This window comes from Esox lucius, chromosome 10, assembly GCF_011004845.1.
Source record: "Esox lucius isolate fEsoLuc1 chromosome 10, fEsoLuc1.pri, whole genome shotgun sequence".
NCBI classification, from domain to species: Eukaryota; Metazoa; Chordata; class Actinopteri; order Esociformes; family Esocidae; genus Esox; species Esox lucius.
This window is the reverse complement of record NC_047578.1, coordinates 394,724-416,153: the sequence shown is the minus strand read 5'-3', so window position 1 is coordinate 416,153 and position 21,430 is coordinate 394,724. Positions and strand designations below refer to the sequence as shown.

At 44.0% G+C, this 21,430-nt stretch overlaps 3 protein-coding genes and 1 long non-coding RNA gene across 7 annotated transcripts in view; 1 reads left to right on the top strand and 3 right to left on the bottom strand.

Annotated features, from left to right (window-relative positions):
• Positions 1-1,585: 1,585 nt before the first annotated feature.
• Positions 1,586-8,313, bottom strand: ywhaz (tyrosine 3-monooxygenase/tryptophan 5-monooxygenase activation protein, zeta polypeptide). The gene is made up of 6 exons (XM_013135456.4): positions 7,875-8,313; positions 6,304-6,628; positions 4,625-4,748; positions 2,408-2,571; positions 2,092-2,187; positions 1,586-1,976 (listed from the first exon to the last, which is right to left on the bottom strand). Exons 2-6 carry the CDS (start codon positions 6,598-6,600, stop codon positions 1,893-1,895), a joined length of 765 nt encoding a protein of 254 aa, XP_012990910.1. The 5' UTR covers positions 6,601-6,628; positions 7,875-8,313; the 3' UTR covers positions 1,586-1,892.
• A 2,586-nt stretch (positions 8,314-10,899) lies between these two features.
• Positions 10,900-13,842, bottom strand: znf706 (zinc finger protein 706). Its single transcript, XM_010865142.5, has 3 exons — positions 13,717-13,842; positions 12,422-12,564; positions 10,900-12,249 (listed from the first exon to the last, which is right to left on the bottom strand). Exons 2-3 carry the CDS (start codon positions 12,554-12,556, stop codon positions 12,148-12,150), a joined length of 237 nt encoding a protein of 78 aa, XP_010863444.1. The 5' UTR covers positions 12,557-12,564; positions 13,717-13,842; the 3' UTR covers positions 10,900-12,147.
• Positions 13,843-18,463: 4,621 nt separating this feature from the next.
• On the bottom strand, positions 18,464-20,865 carry LOC114839958. Its single transcript, XR_003782304.1, has 2 exons — positions 20,778-20,865; positions 18,464-18,983 (listed from the first exon to the last, which is right to left on the bottom strand). It is a non-coding gene; the product is annotated as an uncharacterized LOC114839958 (long non-coding RNA).
• Positions 20,851-21,430, top strand: part of grhl2b (grainyhead-like transcription factor 2b) — a 31,496-nt gene continuing 30,916 nt past the window's right edge. For all 4 annotated transcript variants that reach the window (XM_029122715.2, XM_029122714.2, XM_029122716.2 and 1 more), the window contains exon 1: positions 20,851-21,038. In XM_029122715.2, the coding sequence (XP_028978548.1) occupies positions 21,019-21,038 (20 nt within the window). In that variant the 5' untranslated portion in view covers positions 20,851-21,018. The remainder of the gene's footprint in view (positions 21,039-21,430) is intronic.

Genomic DNA, 21,430 nt, shown 5'->3' with positions numbered 1-21,430 from the left:
TTGTGGTGTTACCAAGATTTGGACATTTACATCAATGAACATGATAGTTATTAGTGTCTAATTTATATGCATTTATGCACCAGACAACACCCACATTAATGTTTATTGGTCATAATAAACATTAAGTTTATTATGACCAAGCAGCCATTCTGTTTACGTTATGCAATTAGTAAAGGTCTTCGTACATACAGTACCAGTCAAAGGTTTGGACAAACATGCTCATTCAAGGGTATTGCTTTTGTTTTAGTATTTTCCACATTGTTGAATAATAGTGAAGACATAAAAACTATAAAATAACACATACAGAACCATGTAGCAACCCAGAAATTGTTAAACAGATTTCCTTTTTTTTTCATATTGTGGATTCTTCCAAGTAGCTACCATTTGTCTTATTGACAGCTTTGTATACTCTTCACATTCTCTCAACCAGCTTCATGAAGTTGTCACTGTCTTTGCTGGAGTGGCTTGGGGACAAGTCTGTGAATGTCCTTAAGAGCCCTGCCAAAGCACAGACTTGAACCCCATCAAACATCTGAAGATTGCAGCTCACTGACCCATCCAATCTGACAGTAAGAAACTACCCAAATCCAATTGTGCCAAGCTAATAGAGACATAACCAAGACAAGTCAAAGCTCGGTTTGCTTTGAGTTATCCTGAGTCTGAATGCTTATGTAATTGAGATACTTTCAATAATGGCACATTTCTAAAAACATGTTTTTATTTGGTCAGTATGCGGTATTGTGTGTAAACACTCTGCTCTTCATTTCATCACACAGACACACATCAAGCTTCTGATTAAACCAAGCAGAAACATCAATAAATTATATTTTTTAATCCACTTACATAAAATTACATAACATTACCCGCCCCTTCAAATAACACTTGTTATATTAGGGTGATCTGTATGAAAAATTCCAAAGACACAAATCTAACCAGCTCAATCACAACCCCTGCCCCTCCATAACCATAACCCTCCCAAATATTCTGAGCCACATGCTTTTTAGGCAAGTATCAAAACAAACAAAAAGGATAAGAAATAAAATACAAATAGAAAATAGTTGTAAGTAGATGAGCTCATGTAAAATGTGTTCTGCTCTGACAATAGAAATATTATGTCCTTTGTTCTCAGGGTTCTACACCTCGTCAGGTCAGAGGTCACCTACAACATGACCTCAGAGCAGGCTGAAACCCAGCCAGAACCCTAACCCCCGTCACCCCAGAACCCTAACCCCCGTCACCCCAGAACCCTAACCCCCGTCACCCCAGAACCCTAACCCCCGTCACCCCAGAACCCTAACCCCCGTCACCCCAGAACCCTAACCCCCGTCACCCCAGAACCCTAACCCCCGTCACCCCAGAACCCTAACCCCCGTCACCCCAGAACCCTAACCCCCGTCATCCCAGAACCCTAACCCCCGTCACCCCAGAACCCTAACCCCCGTCACCCCAGAACCCTAACCCCCGTCACCCCAGAACCCTAACCCCCTTCACCCTAGAACCCTAACCCCCGTCACCCCAGAACCCTAACCCCCGTCACCCCAGAACCCTAACCCCCGTCACCCCAGAACCCTAACCCCCGTCACCCCAGAACCCTAACCCCCGTCACCCCAGAACCCTAACCCCCGTCACCCCAGAACCCTAACCCCCGTCACCCCAACTGTGACTCCGGGACCTAGTTAACGCTCACACATGCTAACACACACACTCACACATGCTAACACACACACTCACACATGCTAACACACACACTCACACATGCTAACACACACACTCACACATGCTAACACACACACTCACACATGCTAACACACACACTCACACATGCTAACACACACTTCTTATTGTAACTGATGAGCAGACTCAATGACTGACTGGCTAGCTGGCTGGCGGACTTATTCGTCTTTAACTTCCTCCTTTACTTCTTCTTTGACCTCGTCTGGTTCGTCTGCCTCACCCTGGGTGTCTGCAGTCCATAGCTGCAATGGAACACAGCAAACGTGGAATTAGACCAGGTCATGTTCAAAGTGTAGAGTGTTCTACTTTAAAGTCCAAAAGTCACGGACGGATAACTGATCAGCTGACCACACTCACAGTCAGATTGTCTCGAAGGAGCTGCATGATCAACGTGCTATCCTTGTAGGAGTCGTTGCTAAGGGTGTCCAACATGGCGATTGCATCATCAAATGCCTGAAAAGAAACACATAGTAACACCATTTAAAACAATCTTCAGCTTAGTGGTTTGTGTGTGTGCGTGTCTTTATACAGTATGTGTATGTGTGTCTATATGCGGTATGTGTCTATACGCAGTGTGTGTGTGTGTGTGTGTGTGTCTATACGCAGTGTGTGTGTGTGTGTCTATATGCAGTGTGTGTGAACTCTCGAAAAGGACAGCTCTGGTGAAGGTCACCTTCTTGGCCAGCTCGCAGGCCTTCTCTGGGCAGTTGAGGATCTCATAGTAGAAGACAGAGAAGTTGAGGGCCAGTCCCAGGCGGATGGGGTGGGTGGGCTGCATGTCACTGCTGCTGATGTCAAACGCTGCCTGATAGGCCTCCTGGGAACTGCTGATGATGGCTTGGTGGGCGGGGTTAGAGGGGGCAAAAGTCAGCATTTACATTTAGATCATTCCACGGATTCAACCAATGTCATCAGTCGATTGGACCTGCTATCTGCACATTTAAACTCTCCATTATGTCCTGTCAAATGTTGTTCCTTTCTGAGGGCTGGAGAAAGTAGAGCAGCAGGACATCTACATGCTCCACATGTCATCACCTTCAGAAGATCAACATTTATCCAACTACTAGCTTACTAACAGTTGTATGTTTTGGGAAAGCAACTATCATTAACATATCCAGGAGTCGTGTAACAAACAAATGAAAGGCCTTTTCGGTTTGAATCAACATGCAGTGATTGTTTTCAGTGAGGTGGTTAGTCAGTAATTAGACAGCGTATCAGCACATGGTAGCACACTGACAGACTGTAGGGTACGCTAGCTTTACAGAGCTAAACACAACAAGCCGTAGGGACCCAGGAGTAAGGCCAGACAACACGTCACTGCGGGGCTGAACGTGCGTGTGCGTGTGCGTACGTGCGTGCGTACGCGCGTACTGGGTAACAACAGCAGTGAGAAGTGAGTCAGGTTCCATGAAGGGCGTTTCCAGTAGTGTCTGTCTGTATTCACCTGCTATAAACCGTCAGTGTTAAGAGAGTCTCAGCATGAGAGAGTTCACCTTGAACAGGAAAACAGGCACTGGGTTGGTCTGTACTGTTGAGCTCCACAGGTTGTAACAGACTCCGTTATTCACTGTAATGTAGGTGTGGATATTTACCCAGTAGAGCACCAGTGACTTATAAAGTACATCTACACCCAGTGGCCAGATTATTGCACTCATCTAGTACTAGGTCGGACCTCTTAACCTCCAGAACTGCCTGAATTCTTCAGGAGATGGGATATCTACAGGGTATCAGAGATGTTCCACACGTGGTTGAGGCGGTTTTGATTTAACCACACATTTGATGCATTTTATTTTATGCTGATAGAGGGGAAACCCTGTCATCACCACCAGCCCCACAGTCATCACCCGCCAGCCCCACAGTCATCACCCGCCAGCCCCACAGTCATCACCCGCCAGCCCCACAGTCATCACCCGCCAGCCCCACAGTCATCACCCGCCAGCCCCACAGTCATCACCCGCCAGCCCCACAGTCATCACCCCACAGTCATCACCCGCCAGCCCCACAGTCATCACCCGCCAGCCCCACAGTCATCACCCGCCAGCCCCACAGTCATCACCCCACAGTCATCACCCACCAGCCCCACAGTCATCACCCCACCAGCCCCACAGTCATCACCCCACAGTCCCACAGTCATCACCCCACCGTCATCACCCGCCAGCCCCACCGTCATCACCCGCCAGCCCCACAGTCATCATCCGCCAGCCCCACAGTCATCATCCGCCAGCCCCACAGTCATCACCCCACCAGCCCCACAGTCATCACCCCACCAGCCCCACAGTCATCACCCCACAGTCCCACAGTCATCACCCCACCAGCCCCACAGTCATCACCCCACAGTCCCACAGTCATCACCCCACCAGCCCCACAGTCATCACCCCACCAGCCCCACAGTCATCACCCCACAGTCCCACAGTCATCACCCCACAGCCATCACCCCACAGTCATCACCCCACAGTCATCACCCCACAGTCATCACCCCACAGCCATCACCCCACAGTCATCACCCCACAGTCATCACCCCACAGCCATCACCCCACAGTCATCACCCCACAGTCCCACAGTCATCACCCCACAGTCATCACCCCACAGTCATCACCCCACAGTCATCACCCCACAGTCATCACCGCCATAACTCATCAGTTTTAGGCCCATCTGTTAGCTTGGATGATTCTTCACATTCTCCTTCTGTCATCAACAAACTGTTTTCACCCACAGGACTATTTCTGACTGGATGTTTTTAGATTGTTGCACCACTCTCTGTATCCCCATCACCCCAGAGCGTCAAAACCATCTGTAGAAGCAATCAATTGTTGTGAACGGGTGGTGAACAGTAAACTAGCGAGTCTATAGAGCTTTAGATCCAGGGTTCAGAGTTCAGGTAAATCCTTACTGATTTTCTCGTCCCCTGAGGCCACCTCAGCCAGGTAGCGGAAGTAGTCCCCTTTCATCTTCAGGTAGAACACCTTGCTGTCTGCAGGAGTGGCTTCTGGGATCAGGTGATTATCCAGGAGAGCCTGAACACAGAACATGAGTTAGGGTTCATTTACAATCATTAAGATAAAATACTAAACCTGGCCTAGCCGTGATCCTATAACCATGTGCATTCTAACCCTAAACCACCAAGTCCCGACACTAAACCATCCCCACCAAGCCCCGACACTAAACCATCCCCACCAAGTCCCGACACTAAACCATCCCCACCAAGCCCCGACACTAAACCATCCCCACCAAGCCCCGACACTAAACCATCCCCACCAAGCCCCGACACAAAACCATCCCCACCAAGCCCCGACACAAAACCATCCCCACCAAGCCCCGACACTAAACCATCCCCACCAAGCCCCGACACTAAACCATCCCCACCAAGCCCCGACACAAAACCATCCCCACCAAGCCCCGACACAAAACCATCCCCACCAAGCCCCGACACTAAACCATCCCCACCAAGCCCCGACACTAAACCATCCCCACCAAGCCCCGACACAAAACCATCCCCACCAAGCCCCGACACAAAACCATCCCCACCAAGCCCCGACACTAAACCATCCCCAACAAGCCCCGACACTAAACCATCCCCACCAAGCCCCGACACTAAACCATCCCCACCAAGCCCCGACAATCAAGCCATCCTGTCTGTCAACAACCAACAGAGAGAATCATAGAGGCTGACAATGTGCTCTGATTCTTGTGGCAGTGTGCAGCAATTGAAACCTAGTGACCACTTTGCCCTCATCTTCCCTCTGATTGCTAACTCACCTTATGCTTTGTTTTGATGACAACCCATAGGTAGCGTCTAAAGCTTAGGGATACGTCTTCTAGAATTGCTAGTTGCTAGACGCCGGCTCTGACCAGAAATCGTGAGAAGAAATTGCTAATTAAAGTGAACGAGAGCGAGTAGAATAGAGTGCACAAAACTGATTGTCTACATTGTGGTCCCTGCAGAGACGTAGTCAGTGTGAACGCAACCATCTCTGATGGGGAATAGGTGCTAACTGCTCTCTTGTCTGAGTGCAAAGCAAACATCTGCATGTGTCAAGAGTCTGAGACAGGATAACATCACTTTTAGACAAGGTGAGGTCACAGTGTGATTTTGGAGAAGCTTAGAAATTTCCGGAATGTGTACCGAAATGCACCATTAAACATAAATGAATGTTATAAGACATTATCCACAACAAACTTCTAAAACACAAAATATTGTGGACCATAAGCAAAGGCAGAAGTGCTGAATTCACTTCACTAGTAAACACAGTCTATATGGTAAACTTAGCTTACAGTGATGTGGGCTAGTTCAACCAGGAAGAGTCAGACTGCCAATCGTACAGCCTGTCACTCAGCAGGACAAAGTGACTTCTTATTCTAGGTCAGAGTCCAGGACAGTGAACTGTTGGACAGAGCAGGATCAACCACTGGCTCTGATTATAAAACAGAGACTCACTCTCCACCTCATGCATGAGCGCTGCACGTTGTTAGGTATTGTGATGTCCCCATCAGCTGCTTAGGCAACAGCTAACAGGGCTCCTAATAAATACTACCTATTTTAAATGATGACTGTCAATGTCCACGTCTTACCAGAACATCTTTACAAATCTCCTTCAGCTCCTTCTCAATCTTCTCCCTGTACTCCTTGGCCAGGGCCTGCTTCTTCTCACTGCCCTCCGTTTTCTGCTCCATGCTGGACACCACCCTCCAGGAGGAGCGCCGGGCGCCCACTACGTTCTTATAGGCAACAGACAGGAGGTTGCGCTCCTCATTAGAGAGTTCAGAGCCCAGCTCAGTCACGGCCTTCATGGAGGAGGCCATGTCTTCGTAGCGCTCAGCCTGCTCTGCCAACTTGGCTTTCTGGACCAGCTCGTCCTTGTCAGTCATGACTGCTGATTGGCCGCTCTGCTCAGTTCTGGGAGGACAAAGATAGCAAGGTAAGTTGACAAACAAGTTTCACCTTCACAGACCACTGACTTTCAGAGACTTTTTGGTCTAATGTTTGTGATTCTTAAACACACGTGGTTCTATGTCACATTGAATGTACATTCCAAGTTCCAGAGCATGTGTGGTCACTTGTGTTTATCTAGTCCAGTGAATGAAATATCACAGTTTAGAGGATGTCCAAAAACAGTGTTGTTGCTTCTGTCATCAACCAGGCTGATACTACTGATCCAGAGGGGAAACCACAGAGGAACACATCCATTCAGCGATATCAACAGCCATGAACCCCCTTAAGTTACATCTGTTGAAGACAAGCTCCGGAGCCCAGTACAAAATCCATTTCATTACCGCTGATCTGCAAGCTGTTCGGTCTGTAACATTTATAATGGACAGGCTAGCAGCATCAGGGTTGACCCCCTGGAAGAGGTTAGCAGGTCCGGTCATTAACTTCGCCTTAATCAGATATCATACGATATAGAAACACATTTTTAGTCATATAGTTGAGTAGCAAGCTGGAATAAAATAGATCACTGTCAGTGCAATACAAGAATAGCATTGCACTTCCTAGTCGTAAGGTACATGCCTGGCTGTAGCGTCCCTCTGTCAGGGAGCTGGTCTATATTTCAGCATCACAATACACCTGATTAATCTAACAGCAGCCCAAGTGGTGATGGAGATTATAATTAACCCCACAATGTTTGCTAGTAGCCCTAGTTTTGCTTAAGTATCCAACCACCATTTTCACCCGCTGACAGCCGAGATAAATACCTAGTCTGTATTTAACTGGAGCTTCAGCCTGCTGTGCTGTATTACTAGGAGCTATGGCGGGATATGGCTGTCGCTGCTAGGCTACAGCCGGTGGGTTGTGAACGCCCTGCCTTCCATTTCTTCGGAAAGCCAATAAAATAGATACTGAATGTATAACAGAGTAATATTACACATGTGGCTCGCCAGACATAATTCAGATGCAATTACAGAAATACTGTAGTTACTATGTTAGCTGTAACAAGAGGCAGACAGCTCATCACTGCTGGCGAGACGAAAAGCTTTCAAGTATCACAGAACAGTGAAGCTGCTTCATCCATTTGCTTTCTTCTGGTGCGCCGCTGACGCTAGTATTTCGCGCGAAAATTGCATGGGAGCGTCATGGGTTTGGTCTAAATGCTTGATCAGGGAATTTGTAAATGATGTTAATATCCAAACAGTAATTTACCAACCTTAGTGTAGGGTAAAATATTCTTGCTTCGGCGACACAGCTGATTCTCCCCGTTTGTCTGTCTGTTAGTGATGTGTAGATCGCGAACGATTCATTTGTTTTGAACTACTCATTCTACTGACTCATTTAACGGAATCGTCCATTCGAACGGCTGGAAGCGGATCTGTACAATAGGATCTGAGCAGTGTGTATGCATGGGACATGTTTTGAAGGGATGTTGCCGTCGTTTTGAGCGGGGGGTACTGATAATGACCGACCGCTGATCCGTATACAACAGCTCTTGAACGGACGGCGCGTGCCTATCTGCAATAGTAACGAGCGTCTCGCTGACGGACTGACGAATACGGACCCATCAATAGATGTCAAACCGTAAAAGTGAATTTCACCGCACACCCAGCACTCTACGTCGCGAAGCCATGGGAAGGGACGGAGAAAGTGTGCCCATCAACTGCAGCGACGCGCGTCCCAATGACGCACGACTGAGTTGGTTAATTTAATCAGAAATTAACAAAGTGACTCGAAAGAGTCGTCCTTTTTATTGAAAGACTCGAATAGATCAGAGTCAGTAATAAGAGTCGAACATCCCAGCGCTACTGTCTGTCTCAGCTGGTCACATCCACGGGGTTTCCCCCCAATCAAATGCTCGCGAAGCAGGGACAGGAGAGATGACGTCAAGCGCTACCAAGGCAACCGTTCTGAATGACCTGCCTATTGGACGCTTCTGTCTGGGTCTGTTCTCTCGCAACCGTCGTCTGAACAAGCGTCTGGGCCACATTTACAGTTTGCTATTATCTAATGAAATCATAGAGAAAACACGTTATGAATGAAGAATGATTAGGAAATTGTGTTTGGAGCTAATATTCTGTATCAAGATTTTTTTTTTGGGTTTTTCAAGTAAAACATAACAGAGCAGTTGAGGACATAAATAAGTAACATGGAAGCATACACAGCAGGTTTCCAGATTGACAAACACCAACCAAACCATGGATTACAGCAAAATAGAAACACTGATGAATAAGTGCAGTCACACAGATATGTACATCTATGAGGCCCATATCTACCAGTGACACAGAGGGCATGTGAATGTCTCATGTCGCCAAATTTTCTGTAAATAGGCTTTTATGCAAGATTTAGGAAACACTGAGTGAAAGGAAGACATGGACCAATTGTTTCTGAGAGATGTTGAGTTGACAGAAACAGGGTAAAGACCAATAACTCTGCTCTGAGTCATCTCACAAACAGACAAGATAACCAGGAAAGGCTTCAATGAAGAAAACATACTATTGTATACATTAACACTGGATTTATCAGATCAGGTAATATTGCAAGTTAAAATGAACACATTACTAACCCTAACCCTAGGATAATTTCTTTACAAACTTTCAGTCACCAGAAGTTTAGGAAAACACAACTATTACATTTCAGTTACAGTTCATAAAAATGTTCACAGGAAATGAATACCATGAATTACAGAAATATACTGTACGCTTTAATAGTGCTGAAGCAAAGAATGTTGCCTGACTGCTCCGATTTATTGTATTAATTAGTTGATTCACCATCACACAACAGGCCAGGATTCATATCCTGTTTACTCTGCGTCCCAGGTACATGTTCCATACATAGTGCATTTATTTATACCAGAGGCATATTACCTATAGTGCACTAACCCTAACCCTATACCGTTTGGGATGCATCCAGTTTCCATATTTGGTCATCAATTACTATGTGACATTAACAGGTATCAGTTATCAGAAAACAGATTCATGTTGACATCAGTCTGGGGGAGAAGGGTCTATTATAAATCCTACAGGTTTTACAGAACAGCTGGGTATCATCTCCTTATGCACTTTGAATAAGCACACATTCACAGGGAAGACAGGACTATATTGAAGAGTCAGGCTTTTCCTTGGTTATTCTAAAACAACATCCTCTTGGTTTGATGGGTAGACACAACTTTAACCAAAGAGTGCTGGAATGTCATGAGTGCTGGGATATTGATTCAAATGTTGTTACCATGTTCTAAAAAGAAGTTAGAGCAGTTAGGAAGGTCTAGGAGGTCATTAGACAGATCAGTAGAATGGCCCAGAACCCACATGGGGGATGTTTTCCTCAGTCTTGTTTTCTAGTAAATGTCTAACTGGATCCAAACTCAACTCTACTGCTGCTTAATGATAAGGGCAACCCTGATCTTAAGTTACAGACTACTGGGTAAATGGTATCCTGGTGTAAAGGCACAGACAGCTTGGTTAATGGTATCCTGCTGAGTAAATGTTATCCTGGTGTAAAGGTACAGACTACTGTGTAAATGGTATCCTGGTATAAAGGTACATACTACTGGGTAAATGGTATCCTGGTGTAAAGGCACAGACAGCTTGGTAAATGGTATCCTGGTGTAAAGGTACAGACAGCTTGATAAATGGTATCCTGGTTTAAAGGTAAGTACAGCTGGGTAAATGGTATCCTGGTGTAAAGGCAGAGACAGCTTGGTAAATGGTATCCTGGTGTAAAGGTACGTACTGCTGGGTAAATGGTATCCTGGTGTAAAGGTACATACAGCTGGGTAAATGGTATCCGGGTGTAAGGGACAGACAGTTTGGTAAATGGTATCCCAGTACAGACTACTAGGTATATGGTATCCTGCTGGGTAAAGGTACATACTGCTGGGTAAACGGTACTCCAGTGTGAAGGTTGACTGCTTGGTAAATGCTGTCCCAGTGATAGGGTATAGACTGCTTGGTAAATGCTGTCCCAGTGTTAGGGTATAGACTGCTTTGTAAATGCTGTCCCAGTGATAGGGTATAGACTGCTTGGTAAATGATGTCCCAGTGATAGGGTATAGACTGCTTGGTAAATGCTGTCCCAGTGTTAGGGTATAAACTGCTTGGTAAATGCTGTCCCAGTGTTAGGGTATAGACTGCTGGGTAAATGGTATCCCAATAGCAAGAAAATCCAAAAGAAATCCATGTAGTTTGACCAACCACTGATGTTAGAATGTCAGAAAAGTTTTCACAACAGATCTCAGCCAATATTATACAAAGTAAAACTTTATTGAATGTTATATTACATAATTGGGGCATTAATGCATTTTCCAAAAGTATAAATGATGCTCATTATGTGGCAGCTTGGAAATTCAATAACAATCATCAGTTTGATCAGATAGAAGAGAATTATCTTAAAGAACAGATTATCTTCAATCTCAAACTATTGGGATTGTAATCATCTGCTCATTTTTACCCAACAAGATTTATAACCTAAAGGAAACAATTAATGAGATGTCTATTTCAAATGTGATCCACAGGGACAAACTGGATAGTAAGATGAAGAGCTCTACACAAAGACATCTAACAATTTAACAAACATGACTTCTGAATCCATGATTTGTGAACAGTGTTTGTAGCTCATGAGACCGACAGTCAGCCAGCCATTTCCTATCTACCCTTTCTCTTGATCCCAACCCCAACATGTCAGCCGATCTGTCAAGTGGAAACAATCTGGTGAACTCTACCAGTACCTGTTCAGACCCTCCAGCCCAGTAAACAGGAGGGCACAGAGTTAACTGGGACCAGTAGACAGGAGGGCACAGAGTTAACTGGGACCAGTAGACAGGAGGGCACAGAGTTAACTGGGACCAGTAGACAGGAGGGCACAGAGTTAACTGGGACCAGTAGACAGGAGGGCACAGAGTTAACTGGGACCAGTAGACAGGAGGGCACAGAGTTAACTGGGACCAGTAGACAGGAGGGCACAGAGTTAACTGGGACCAGTAGACAGGAGGGCACAGAGTTAACTGGGACCAGTAGACAGGAGGGCACAGAGTTAACTGGGACCAGTAGACAGGAGGGCACAGAGTTAACTGGGACCAGTAGACAGGAGGGCACAGAGTTAACTGGGACCAGTAGACAGGAGGGCACAGAGTTAACTGGGACCAGTAGACAGGAGGGCACAGAGTTAACTGGGACCAGTAGACAGGAGGGCACAGAGTTAACTGGGACCAGTAGACAGGAGGGCACAGAGTTAACTGGGACCAGTAGACAGGAGGGCACAGAGTTAACTGGGACCAGTAGACAGGAGGGTATAGAGTTAACTGGGACCAGTAGACAGGAGGGTACAGAGTTAACTGGGACCAGTAGACAGGAGGGCACAGAGTTAACTGGGACCAGTAGACAGTGTGAAGACTGCAGCTGTTCGATGGGTGGTAGTGGATCCTCACATGGAGGAGAAGTGTTTTCTGCCTTGACCAAGGAACACAGCTGTAGTCTTCAGTGGAGTCTCATTCAAATACCAGAGTCTACGTTGACCAGCTCTGGGGGCATCGGCGACTTTGGGTGTTTACTCTCAAAATGCTGCTTGAATGTCTTAGGATCTGGCATCTGTGACTGTGGAAAGGTGAAGAAAAAGATACAGATGTCAGGGATAAAGATGTTAATTTCTAACTATTAAAAAATAAAAATGCATTCATGGTGTTATTTGACTAAAATGAAGACCCACCACAACATGTCAGGCAACAAATAAGACATTAAAAAAAATATATAATAATAATAAACTCACCAAACAGACACCACAAGTGTGGACTAAAGCTGCCTTGGCGGCTGTCTTCTGGTCATGTCCCTTGGCCTTCTTGGCCTCTGCCTGCTTCTTGGCATTCTTCTGCTGAGACTGGACCTTCTGATGACCCCGAGCCATGGCAGAATCTAGAGCGGAAGACAACAGGCTGGATCAGTGGTTTGGACTGGGAGATACAAGCCAACAGACAGGATCTGTGATAGTTCTAAGCAATAAACCAAAATGCTATTTTATTAATTAATAAGTGTAGTTTAAGTATTAGTGCTTAATTTATTGTTTTTAATGGAACCGAACCACACAAAACGTCATAATCGCTCATCACGGAGTGGTCCACCGAATAGACACACCCAAACAAGTTGGAACTTGAGTGCTCGTTTTGAGTGTTCCAATGCACGCAAGTTTTACATAGATATGGTAATGTGTAGAATGTACTCCAAAAAGCAGGCAGCAGTTTCATCAGATTGTTTAACGTAATGGCCAGGTCCGCATTTGCCTAACTCATTTATAGGTGAAAAACACTGCGATATTGTTCATAGCATGACGTCAACGTAAGCGCAGGTAAAACACTACACACTAACATATGGTAGAAATAGATACGGTTACTTATGCCACGAGGCCTTTGTACCTAAACTGTTCATAGGAATAGTTCACCAGCACTGGCAGCACGCAAAACGCTAGCTATTTCCATTTGGCTATTTTGCTGGTAGCTAGAGTCCATCGCGAAACAAGAACTTCTTGTAGCACATATCCGACGCATGGAACCTAGTTCGGCAGATCGGTCATTTGGAGAAAAAATGACATCAATACACGCACAGAAAAGTTACCAAACACTCCATCAAAATGTCCTTCGATCTTGTGCCCAGTCACTTACATTAAAACACAAAAATAGAAAGAAAAGAGCAACCCGTTGTCGTGCGTTGGACCAGTTAATTCGTAGACAACTTAGCTAGGTAGCTAACGACACTATAAGGTTAACTAACCTACGGTGTGTATCGAACTAGAGTAGTAAGCCAGATATACTTAAACACGTATACAACACCTTTTCTGACGATTCGAAAAGGAACCACGAGTTAATCACTGAATTTGACTGAATGCGGATGTTTATTTGCCAGCTAACTTGGTGATGTTGTTAGCAAACATGCTTAATAGCTAACCATATGGCGAACACTAGCTACCGATTCGGTTAGTAGTTAAAGGTATGCGGTACGGTAGGTACACGAACGCTAGATTACCCCAGAGAAACAACAAGAAACCACGCATTGATAGTTACAATACAGTACCTGAAGTTTTGGCAAAAAGGTGTAGATGGCAACGCTTTTCGAAGGCTATACGCAAACGTGACCAACAGCTATGCTGTAATTAGCTTAGTCGCTACAATACTTCTTCTTTGGTAGGACTTGGAGCCATGCATGACCAAATGTTTCACTGACTGAAGCAACACCGCCCCCTTGGCAAGGTTGCACATTGCAAATACAATGTCCAGTACATACACATAAAATCCTCATACAAGATAAGTAAATACAAGGTCCTCAAACCTATTAAAAAGGCAAAAAGGAAATATAGACTCAAGCTTGAATCTATGTTTGACAACTCAACAAATGTGTATCAAGGACTACTTGCCATCATGGACCACAAAGACAAAACCAGATGCTTGGTGACTACTGATGCCTCCCTCCCGAAATATCTTACCTTCCAGGCGATAAAGTGCTCTCACAAAGCCACCAGTCCAGATGAAACAGCTCTATGACACAGGTGTATAACACAGGTGTGTGATAGAGCTCTATGATGGGTCATGGGGGTTCATTTATTAACGGTGGTGGGAGGGTCATGGGGGTTCATTTATTAACAGTGGGGGGAGGGTCATGGGGGTTTACTTATTAACAGTGGGGTTGAAGTTGGGGGGGTTCATTTATTAACAGTGGGGGGAGGGTCATGGGGGTTCATTTATTAACATTTGTGTTGGGGTCGGGGGTCATTTATTAAAATTTTATATTTCAAGTTTTTAACATTTATATTTCGAACCCTTTTTTCTGCTCCTCAATATCTTTTTATAAGTCGAAACCAGTGTTTTAGACCAGATTATAGAAATCAGTCAACCACTAGGGGTCAGAGCAGCCACAATCATGTGCACAGTTCCAGAGGTAGACAGACAGACAGACAGACAGGCAGACTCACAGAAAAATAGGTTAAGAGAAGGACAGACAGACAGGCTGACAGACAGACAGGCTGAAAGACAGACAGACCGGCTGACAGACAGACAGACATGCTGTAAAACAGACAGACAGGCTGACAGACAGACATGCAGGGATGAGGAGAGCCTACATTCAACTCAATCAATCAATCAAATTTATTTATAAAGCCCTTTTTACAACAGCAGTTGTCACAAAGTGCTTTACAGAGACAACCGGCCTTAAACCCCAAGGAGCAAACAACAGTAGTGTTGGATTTCAGTGGCTAGGAAAAACTCCCTAAGAAGGCCGAATTTTAGGAAGAAACCTAGAGAGGACCCAAGCTCAGAGGGGTGACCAGTCCTCTTCTGGCTGTGCCGGGTGAGATATTAAGAGTCCAATTGGAATAATAAATACATTTTTCTGGGCTAAATCCAGAGTCTATTTGATTCTAGACTAGGTCAGAAGTATGACAAGGACTGGACAGGGACAGCAACGGGCCCTCCAAACCAGGTACTCCGCAGTTGTGGAACAGGACCTCATCTCCTCCTAAAGTGTAAAACTGGAGGAGACTGAGAAAAGTTAGAAAGTGCATTCCTCATATCCCCCAGCACAATAATATAGCAGCGTAACACCTTGGAACTGAGACGGGGGGGGGGGGTCCGGTGACACTGTGGCCCTACCCGGGGGAGGCCCTGGACAGGGCCCAACAGGCAGGAAATCAATCCACCCACATTGCCAAGCATCAACCAAAGGGACACCCACCAACCGCAACAGTCAGCATAATGATGACAGGTGGAAAATGTACTTGACAACCGTCTGAACTGTAAATGTTGAGGAGTTATCCTCAATTAAGAATTGGTTATCAATATATTTACCTGGTTAAATTAATTTGAAATAAATATAAATATTTTAATGTGTTACAAAGTAAATCACAGGTTTCCATCTCATTTGTAAGCAGTTAGTAAGTCTGTGTCATTTTAAAAGACAGACTTTGACCTCCACAAGGCCACACCTCTGATGAGCTAATAGCTCAAGGCCTCGATCCTTCTTCAAAGATCACTCCCATCTCACTCCAACAGGTTTCACATAATGCTCATTACAACAGTCTGGTTGTGACATGCTTTGTACCTACATAGTTCTTGTTTTTTGTTGTACATCATGTAGTTTGTTAATACGTATCCAACCGGGTGCTTGTAAGTTGTGGGGATTTTCTGCTGGTCAGATTTTAAGATTCATAATTTGAAAGATAAATATAAAAATCTGTTGATTCTATCCTCTTTTCCTAGGTTAACAATATATTTTTAAAGTGTATTCAGGAGTCATTGTTTTGCCCTTTCATGAGAGAAATGGTATCATTGTGAGAAAAGCTTCCTGCCCAGGCCTGCTCATGTTACATTTCTTTTCACATCATAAGAAAGAAAGAAAATCCTTACAGTCCTTTTGTGAAAGGGGGAAATTTATCTCAAGAGAGAAGGACATGATTACGCTCCCAAGGACAAAAAGGCTCCCTTCGTTCACAGTGGACATCCTGATGGTTACCCCCACTCAACACACACACTGTGTACCTGGCTGGGTGGAGCAGCCCAGCCTCAGGGACCGTGAAAAGAAATCTTCCAGGTGTCAGTTTTTCAATGGCAGTGCTGGGGAATTTTACCCATCAGTCCATTGTCTGTGTAACAGAGAGTATTTGCTGGAGACAGCCTGAGAGACCTTCATTCAGGCTCCTAGTTCTACCAGAGCAGTTTCAGTTCTAATATTAGCAAACCCACTATTGCATATTACAGTAGTCAATAATATTATTCACATACCCTTTTAAAAATATTTTTCTGTTGTATTGACAATTGGGGGACAAGAGGTCAGAAGAAGTTAGCAGAATATCTTACAGATTTCATAGTGTTTCTAAAGTTCTTCCATTCTTAATGTGATTATCACATTTTAACAGTTTGGTGAAGTTATACAATTCTACTTTGACACATTTCCCAGTTCTCCCTCTACCCCTTCCTTGGGTGAAGGATGTTCAAGGAACAGGAAGTAACAATGTTGGTCCTGGTCATTCACTTCCTCCACAACACAAAACTACATGACACCACTGTCCCCCTCCCTCCCCCTTCTTCCTGACACCGCTGTCCCCCTCCCTCCCCTCTCCACCTGACACCACTGTCCCCCTCCCTCCCCCTTCTTCCTGACACCACTGTCCCCCTCCCTCCCCTCTCCTCCTGACACAACAGGTTCCACCTTGTTCAGCCCATCCTCTCCTCAGGTCACCTGCTTTGTCCTGATGTTGTCATACTAGTTTGGTGGAAAAGCAACCTGACTAGGCATAACACAGCCTCTATTTACCTCAGACTAGTGCCAAATAGTTCCCTATTCCCTATATAGTGCACTACTCACACACCCTACTGCCTTTATATATTGTACTGACACTGTAAGGAGGTAATACAGTGCTGCTTGGTTTTCAGCCTTCATATCTAAAGGTGTATTCTTTCTGACAAACACTTTTCAGTTGGGGGCCATTTTGTCAAACTGAACACAGCAGGGAGAGACCTATCTTAATTAGTCCAGTAGAAACTCTGATTAAATGTTGTATAAATAGTTCTGTTTGCAACCCCCCCCCCCCCCCAGGGCTGAACTGTGGTTGTGTAGAAGCACAGAAGGAGGATTGTGCAGGCAGGCGTTGATGGACAGGTCGTTGGTTCCGCGGCTCTGCTTCCTTTGGGAATCTTCTCTGCTGCCTGGCTGATTCTACAGGACTGGTCAAAACGCCAGTCGGAGCATATGATGCTGCTGCCCCTTTAAGAGCCAGAGGAATGTGTCCTAGCCAGATACACCCCCCCCCCCACCCACTCCCTCAGCACTCTCGCCCACCCCCTTCCCTCACCCCCTCTGCTCAAAGACTTCATATATCTAAACCAACGCCTTCAGCCCTGGTCCATACTCTACTGCAATCAACCCCATCTCCTTCTGTCCTCACTTCCTGTCCTCTATTCCTCTACTGTCTTCTTCTCATCTCTCCCCTCTTCTTCTCCTCTTTTCCTCACCTTTCTTCTCTCCTTTGCAGTCAGTGCTGATGGTTACCTGCCCAACAGGTAAACATACAGATTCCAGACAAGACCAGACTAGTTTATTTTTACCTGAAGAAATTGCAGGCATGCAGATACACCTTTCACCTTTCCCACAGCACATGCAGGAATTCTGTGTAGCCCAGGATGCTCCTGGCCCAGAAATGTTGTTCAAGTCCATACCTGTTCTGTGTATGGTCAGTAATATAGAATCTCAACTGTCAGAAGGGCCTTCTATTAAATGGCCAGATTCTAGGAGATCAGCAGGATGCAGGAAAAAATGAATGCATATTCTGCATTCATCTGCGTGTGGAATCATGTTGAGCCAACAATATCTCAACACAACATCTGTTAGAGAATAGTTCAGATCAGTCATTGGTACTTTCATGAGTAAAACTATAACAAAACAACAGCGTCATAATGTGTCATAATGGATTAACCAACCACTATCCCTAGCCCTGTTGAAACCCAGCAGACACCCACCATATAGACCTCTGTGGGCTAACAGAGTCTTTATTCTTTATTCTGATCCACATCAGCTTCTGTAGAATCTGCTTCGTCCTGTGCTCTTTTACTCTCCCTCTCATTAGGACTGTTGGGAATGTCTTGCCACTGCTCAGAGTAAGAGTACCCCACCTGTATTTATTTAGCAACTCCATTTACACACAGCATTTAAAAAGCCCAGGTGCTCACTTAAACAAATTAGACTAGGGAGGATAGTGATCATTAGTTAAACACACACACACACACACACTCATACACTTACACAAAAAACACAAAGTCACACACACACAAAGTGGTAGGCCTGGCTCAACAGGCTGGTTGTATTTTCAGAGTATTCATAAACAAATACATGCTTTTGTCCCAAGTTGCATGAACACTCAGTAATAAAACACGGAGTAAAATACGTTCAATCTACAATGTGTAGTCTAGTCACCCTAATAACCATAAATGAAAAGTATGGAGTTCAGTGCTGCCCTACTAACAACACCTGCTGTTCTCTGGGTTATCTGGGTCTGATGGGTTCTCTGGTTCTGCCGAGTCAGATGAGTACTCTGGGTTCTCTGGTTCTGATGGATTCTTTGGTTTTGCCGAGTCTGATGAGTACTCTGGGTTCTCTGGGTCTGATGGGTTCTCTGGTTCTGCCGAGTCTGATGAGTTCTCTGGGTTCTCTGGGTCTGATGGGTTCTCTGGTTCTGTCGAGTCTGATGAGTTCTCTGGGTTCTCTGGGTCTGATGGGTTCTCTGGTTCTGTCGAGTCTGATGAGTTCTCTGGATTCTCTGGTCACGATGGGTAAGCTATTTATCTGTTATCACCCTTCAGAAGTTAAAAAAACACTAATAAATATTTCTAATGGCAAAATACCAGGCCTGATTGGATGTGATTATTTCTAAAACAGTAGTTTTTCATTACAAATGAATTACTTCATAACTAAAGACAGCCAACCACATTTGGCAAAAAGACCACTAATGATTAGATGGAAAGAACCTGAAATACACTACCAATATTTACATATCATCTTTGATATGACTTACCTGTATTAGTGTAATGTATTAATGTGATGTATTAGAGTGATGTATTAGTGTGATGTATTACAGTGATGTATTAGTGTGATGTATTAGAGTGATGTATTAGAGTGATGTATTAGTGTGATGTATTAGAGTGATGTATTAGAGTGATGTATTACAGTGATGTATTAGAATGATGTATTACAGTGATGTATTAGAGTGATGTATTAGAGTGATGTATTAGTGTGATGTATTACAGTGATGTATTACAGTGATGTATTAGTGTGATGTATTAGAGTGATGTATTAGAGTGATGTATTACAGTGATGTATTAGAATGATGTATTAAAGTGATGTATTAGAGTGATGTATTAGAGTGATGCATTAGAGTGATGCATTAGTGTGATGTATTACAGTGATGTATTAGTGTGATGTATTAAAGTGATGTATTAGAGTGATGTATTAAAGTGATGTATTAGTGTGATGTATTAAAGTGATGTATTAGAGTGATGTATTAGCATGATGTATTAGTATGATGTATTAATGTGATGTATTAGAATGTTTTATTTGCGTGCTGTATTGGCCTTATGTATTAGTGTGATGTATTAAAGTGATGTATTAGTGTGATGTATTAAAGTGATATATTAGCATGGTGTATTAATGTGATGCATTAGAGTGATGTATTAGAGTGATGTATTAAAGTGATATATTAGCATGGTGTATTAATGTGATGCATTAGAGTGATGTATTAATGTGATGTATTAAAAGGATGTATTAATGTGATGTATTAGAGAAATGTATTAGCATGATGTATTAGAGTGATGTATTAGAGTGATGTTTAGAGTAATGTATTAGCGTGATGTATTAGAGTGATGCATTAGAGTGATGTATTAGTGTGATGCATTAAAAGGATGTATTAATGTGATGTATTAAAAGGATGTATTAATGTGATCTATTAGAGTAATGTATTTGCAGGATGTTTTAGCGTGATGTATTTGTGTGATGTTCACACTGGGCAAATCCTTGGGCTTCTTTCTACAGCAGAAGCCAACAGGTCTCCTACCTCCTCCATCGGTAGATAATGTAAGTAAATATCCTGTAGTTAACAGAGCCCTGTCCCTGCCTGTCACTGCTATTTCTGCCCAGGGCCTTGATGTCATGATACGGCTATCATATCTCCAAGACAGGGGAGCAAGTCCTGTCCTGTTCTGTCCCAATACCCTGGACCCTCTACCTCATCTCCCACCCATTTCCATCAGTCTTTTCAGTCCTACAATAAAATTCACCAGTCATGGTTTTTCATGAAAAAGAGACTAAAATGTAAATCATTCTACAGACAGTTTATTTTAATTAAGTGACATGTTCATTTCTAGCTATAGAACTATATAGGTAGGTGTGGGTCTTACCTACGACAGCCAATCAGCAAGAAGAGTACATGGTAGCTGAACCAGTCAGCAATAGACTCGCCTTTTTTCAACCCAAATCCTTTACCCTGGTATAATTAAAACCAATTTGACCTATACCTATTTAGCAAAGAAAGGTACTTTTATTTTTTATTTCATAATGAGAATTTACTGACTAATGGATAAGAGATTATCGATTACCTGTAGTCCGTATTGTCGCATAGTACAGAGAAGCACTGCAGTGCAGCGCCGTCCACTGTAGCCTACTACTTACCTGCCAGGTAGAAAGGGGCTGAGCTGTGTGAAAGAAGCAGGGCAAGAAAAGTCGACTTACCTGTAGCCCTGGTTCTGGTATCTCACCCGCGCTGCCTCACTCTATTAGGCCACCTGCTCCGACTTGAAAGTCCAGTTTCACAAGGAAGAATCGTGGAGCAAGCAAAATATGGCACAGGAGACAGACAAGTAAGTGATCATAGACTGAGAAAGGAGCATTCTTTGATGACATGGACATGCAATCCGAAACTTTTCCCGTTATAATTCCGAACTGATTAAAGCAAGCTTCAAAACTTCATTTACGAAATTATTAGAGTAGCAAAAAAAAAGTGTTGTCTATCTTTTGCATCATTTGTCATACATTTCCTGGAAATGATCTTTATTGTTGATATATTGTTGAAATATATGCTTTGGCCCCGCGGGAAACTGGTCATTTCCAATTGCGGTCAAATTCGCCATTTTCGACAGATAGAATAAGCTACGCTACAATTTTTTTGCAGAAAATCTTTATATATATTTTTTGTAGTATTTGTTTAATTAGTATTTCATATCTTTTTATAGCCTCAGTCCTTTAGTTTATA

Bases quoted from the DNA above. Each gene is read 5' to 3' on its own strand.
- ywhaz (XM_013135456.4), bottom strand. From the start codon at position 6,600: ATGACTGACAAGGACGAGCTGGTCCAGAAAGCCAAGTTGGCAGAGCAG. The intron at 4,749-6,303 runs GTAAGACGTGGA...TTCTGTGTTCAG, and splicing joins AGATTTGTAAAGATGTTCTG to GCTCTCCTGGATAATCACCT. The intron at 2,572-4,624 runs GTAAGGATTTAC...CCGCCCACCAAG, and splicing joins CTCAGGGGACGAGAAAATCA to CCATCATCAGCAGTTCCCAG.
- znf706 (XM_010865142.5), bottom strand. From the start codon at position 12,556: ATGGCTCGGGGTCATCAGAAGGTCCAGTCTCAGCAGAAGAATGCCAAG. The intron at 12,250-12,421 runs GTGAGTTTATTA...ACCTTTCCACAG, and splicing joins ACACTTGTGGTGTCTGTTTG to TCACAGATGCCAGATCCTAA.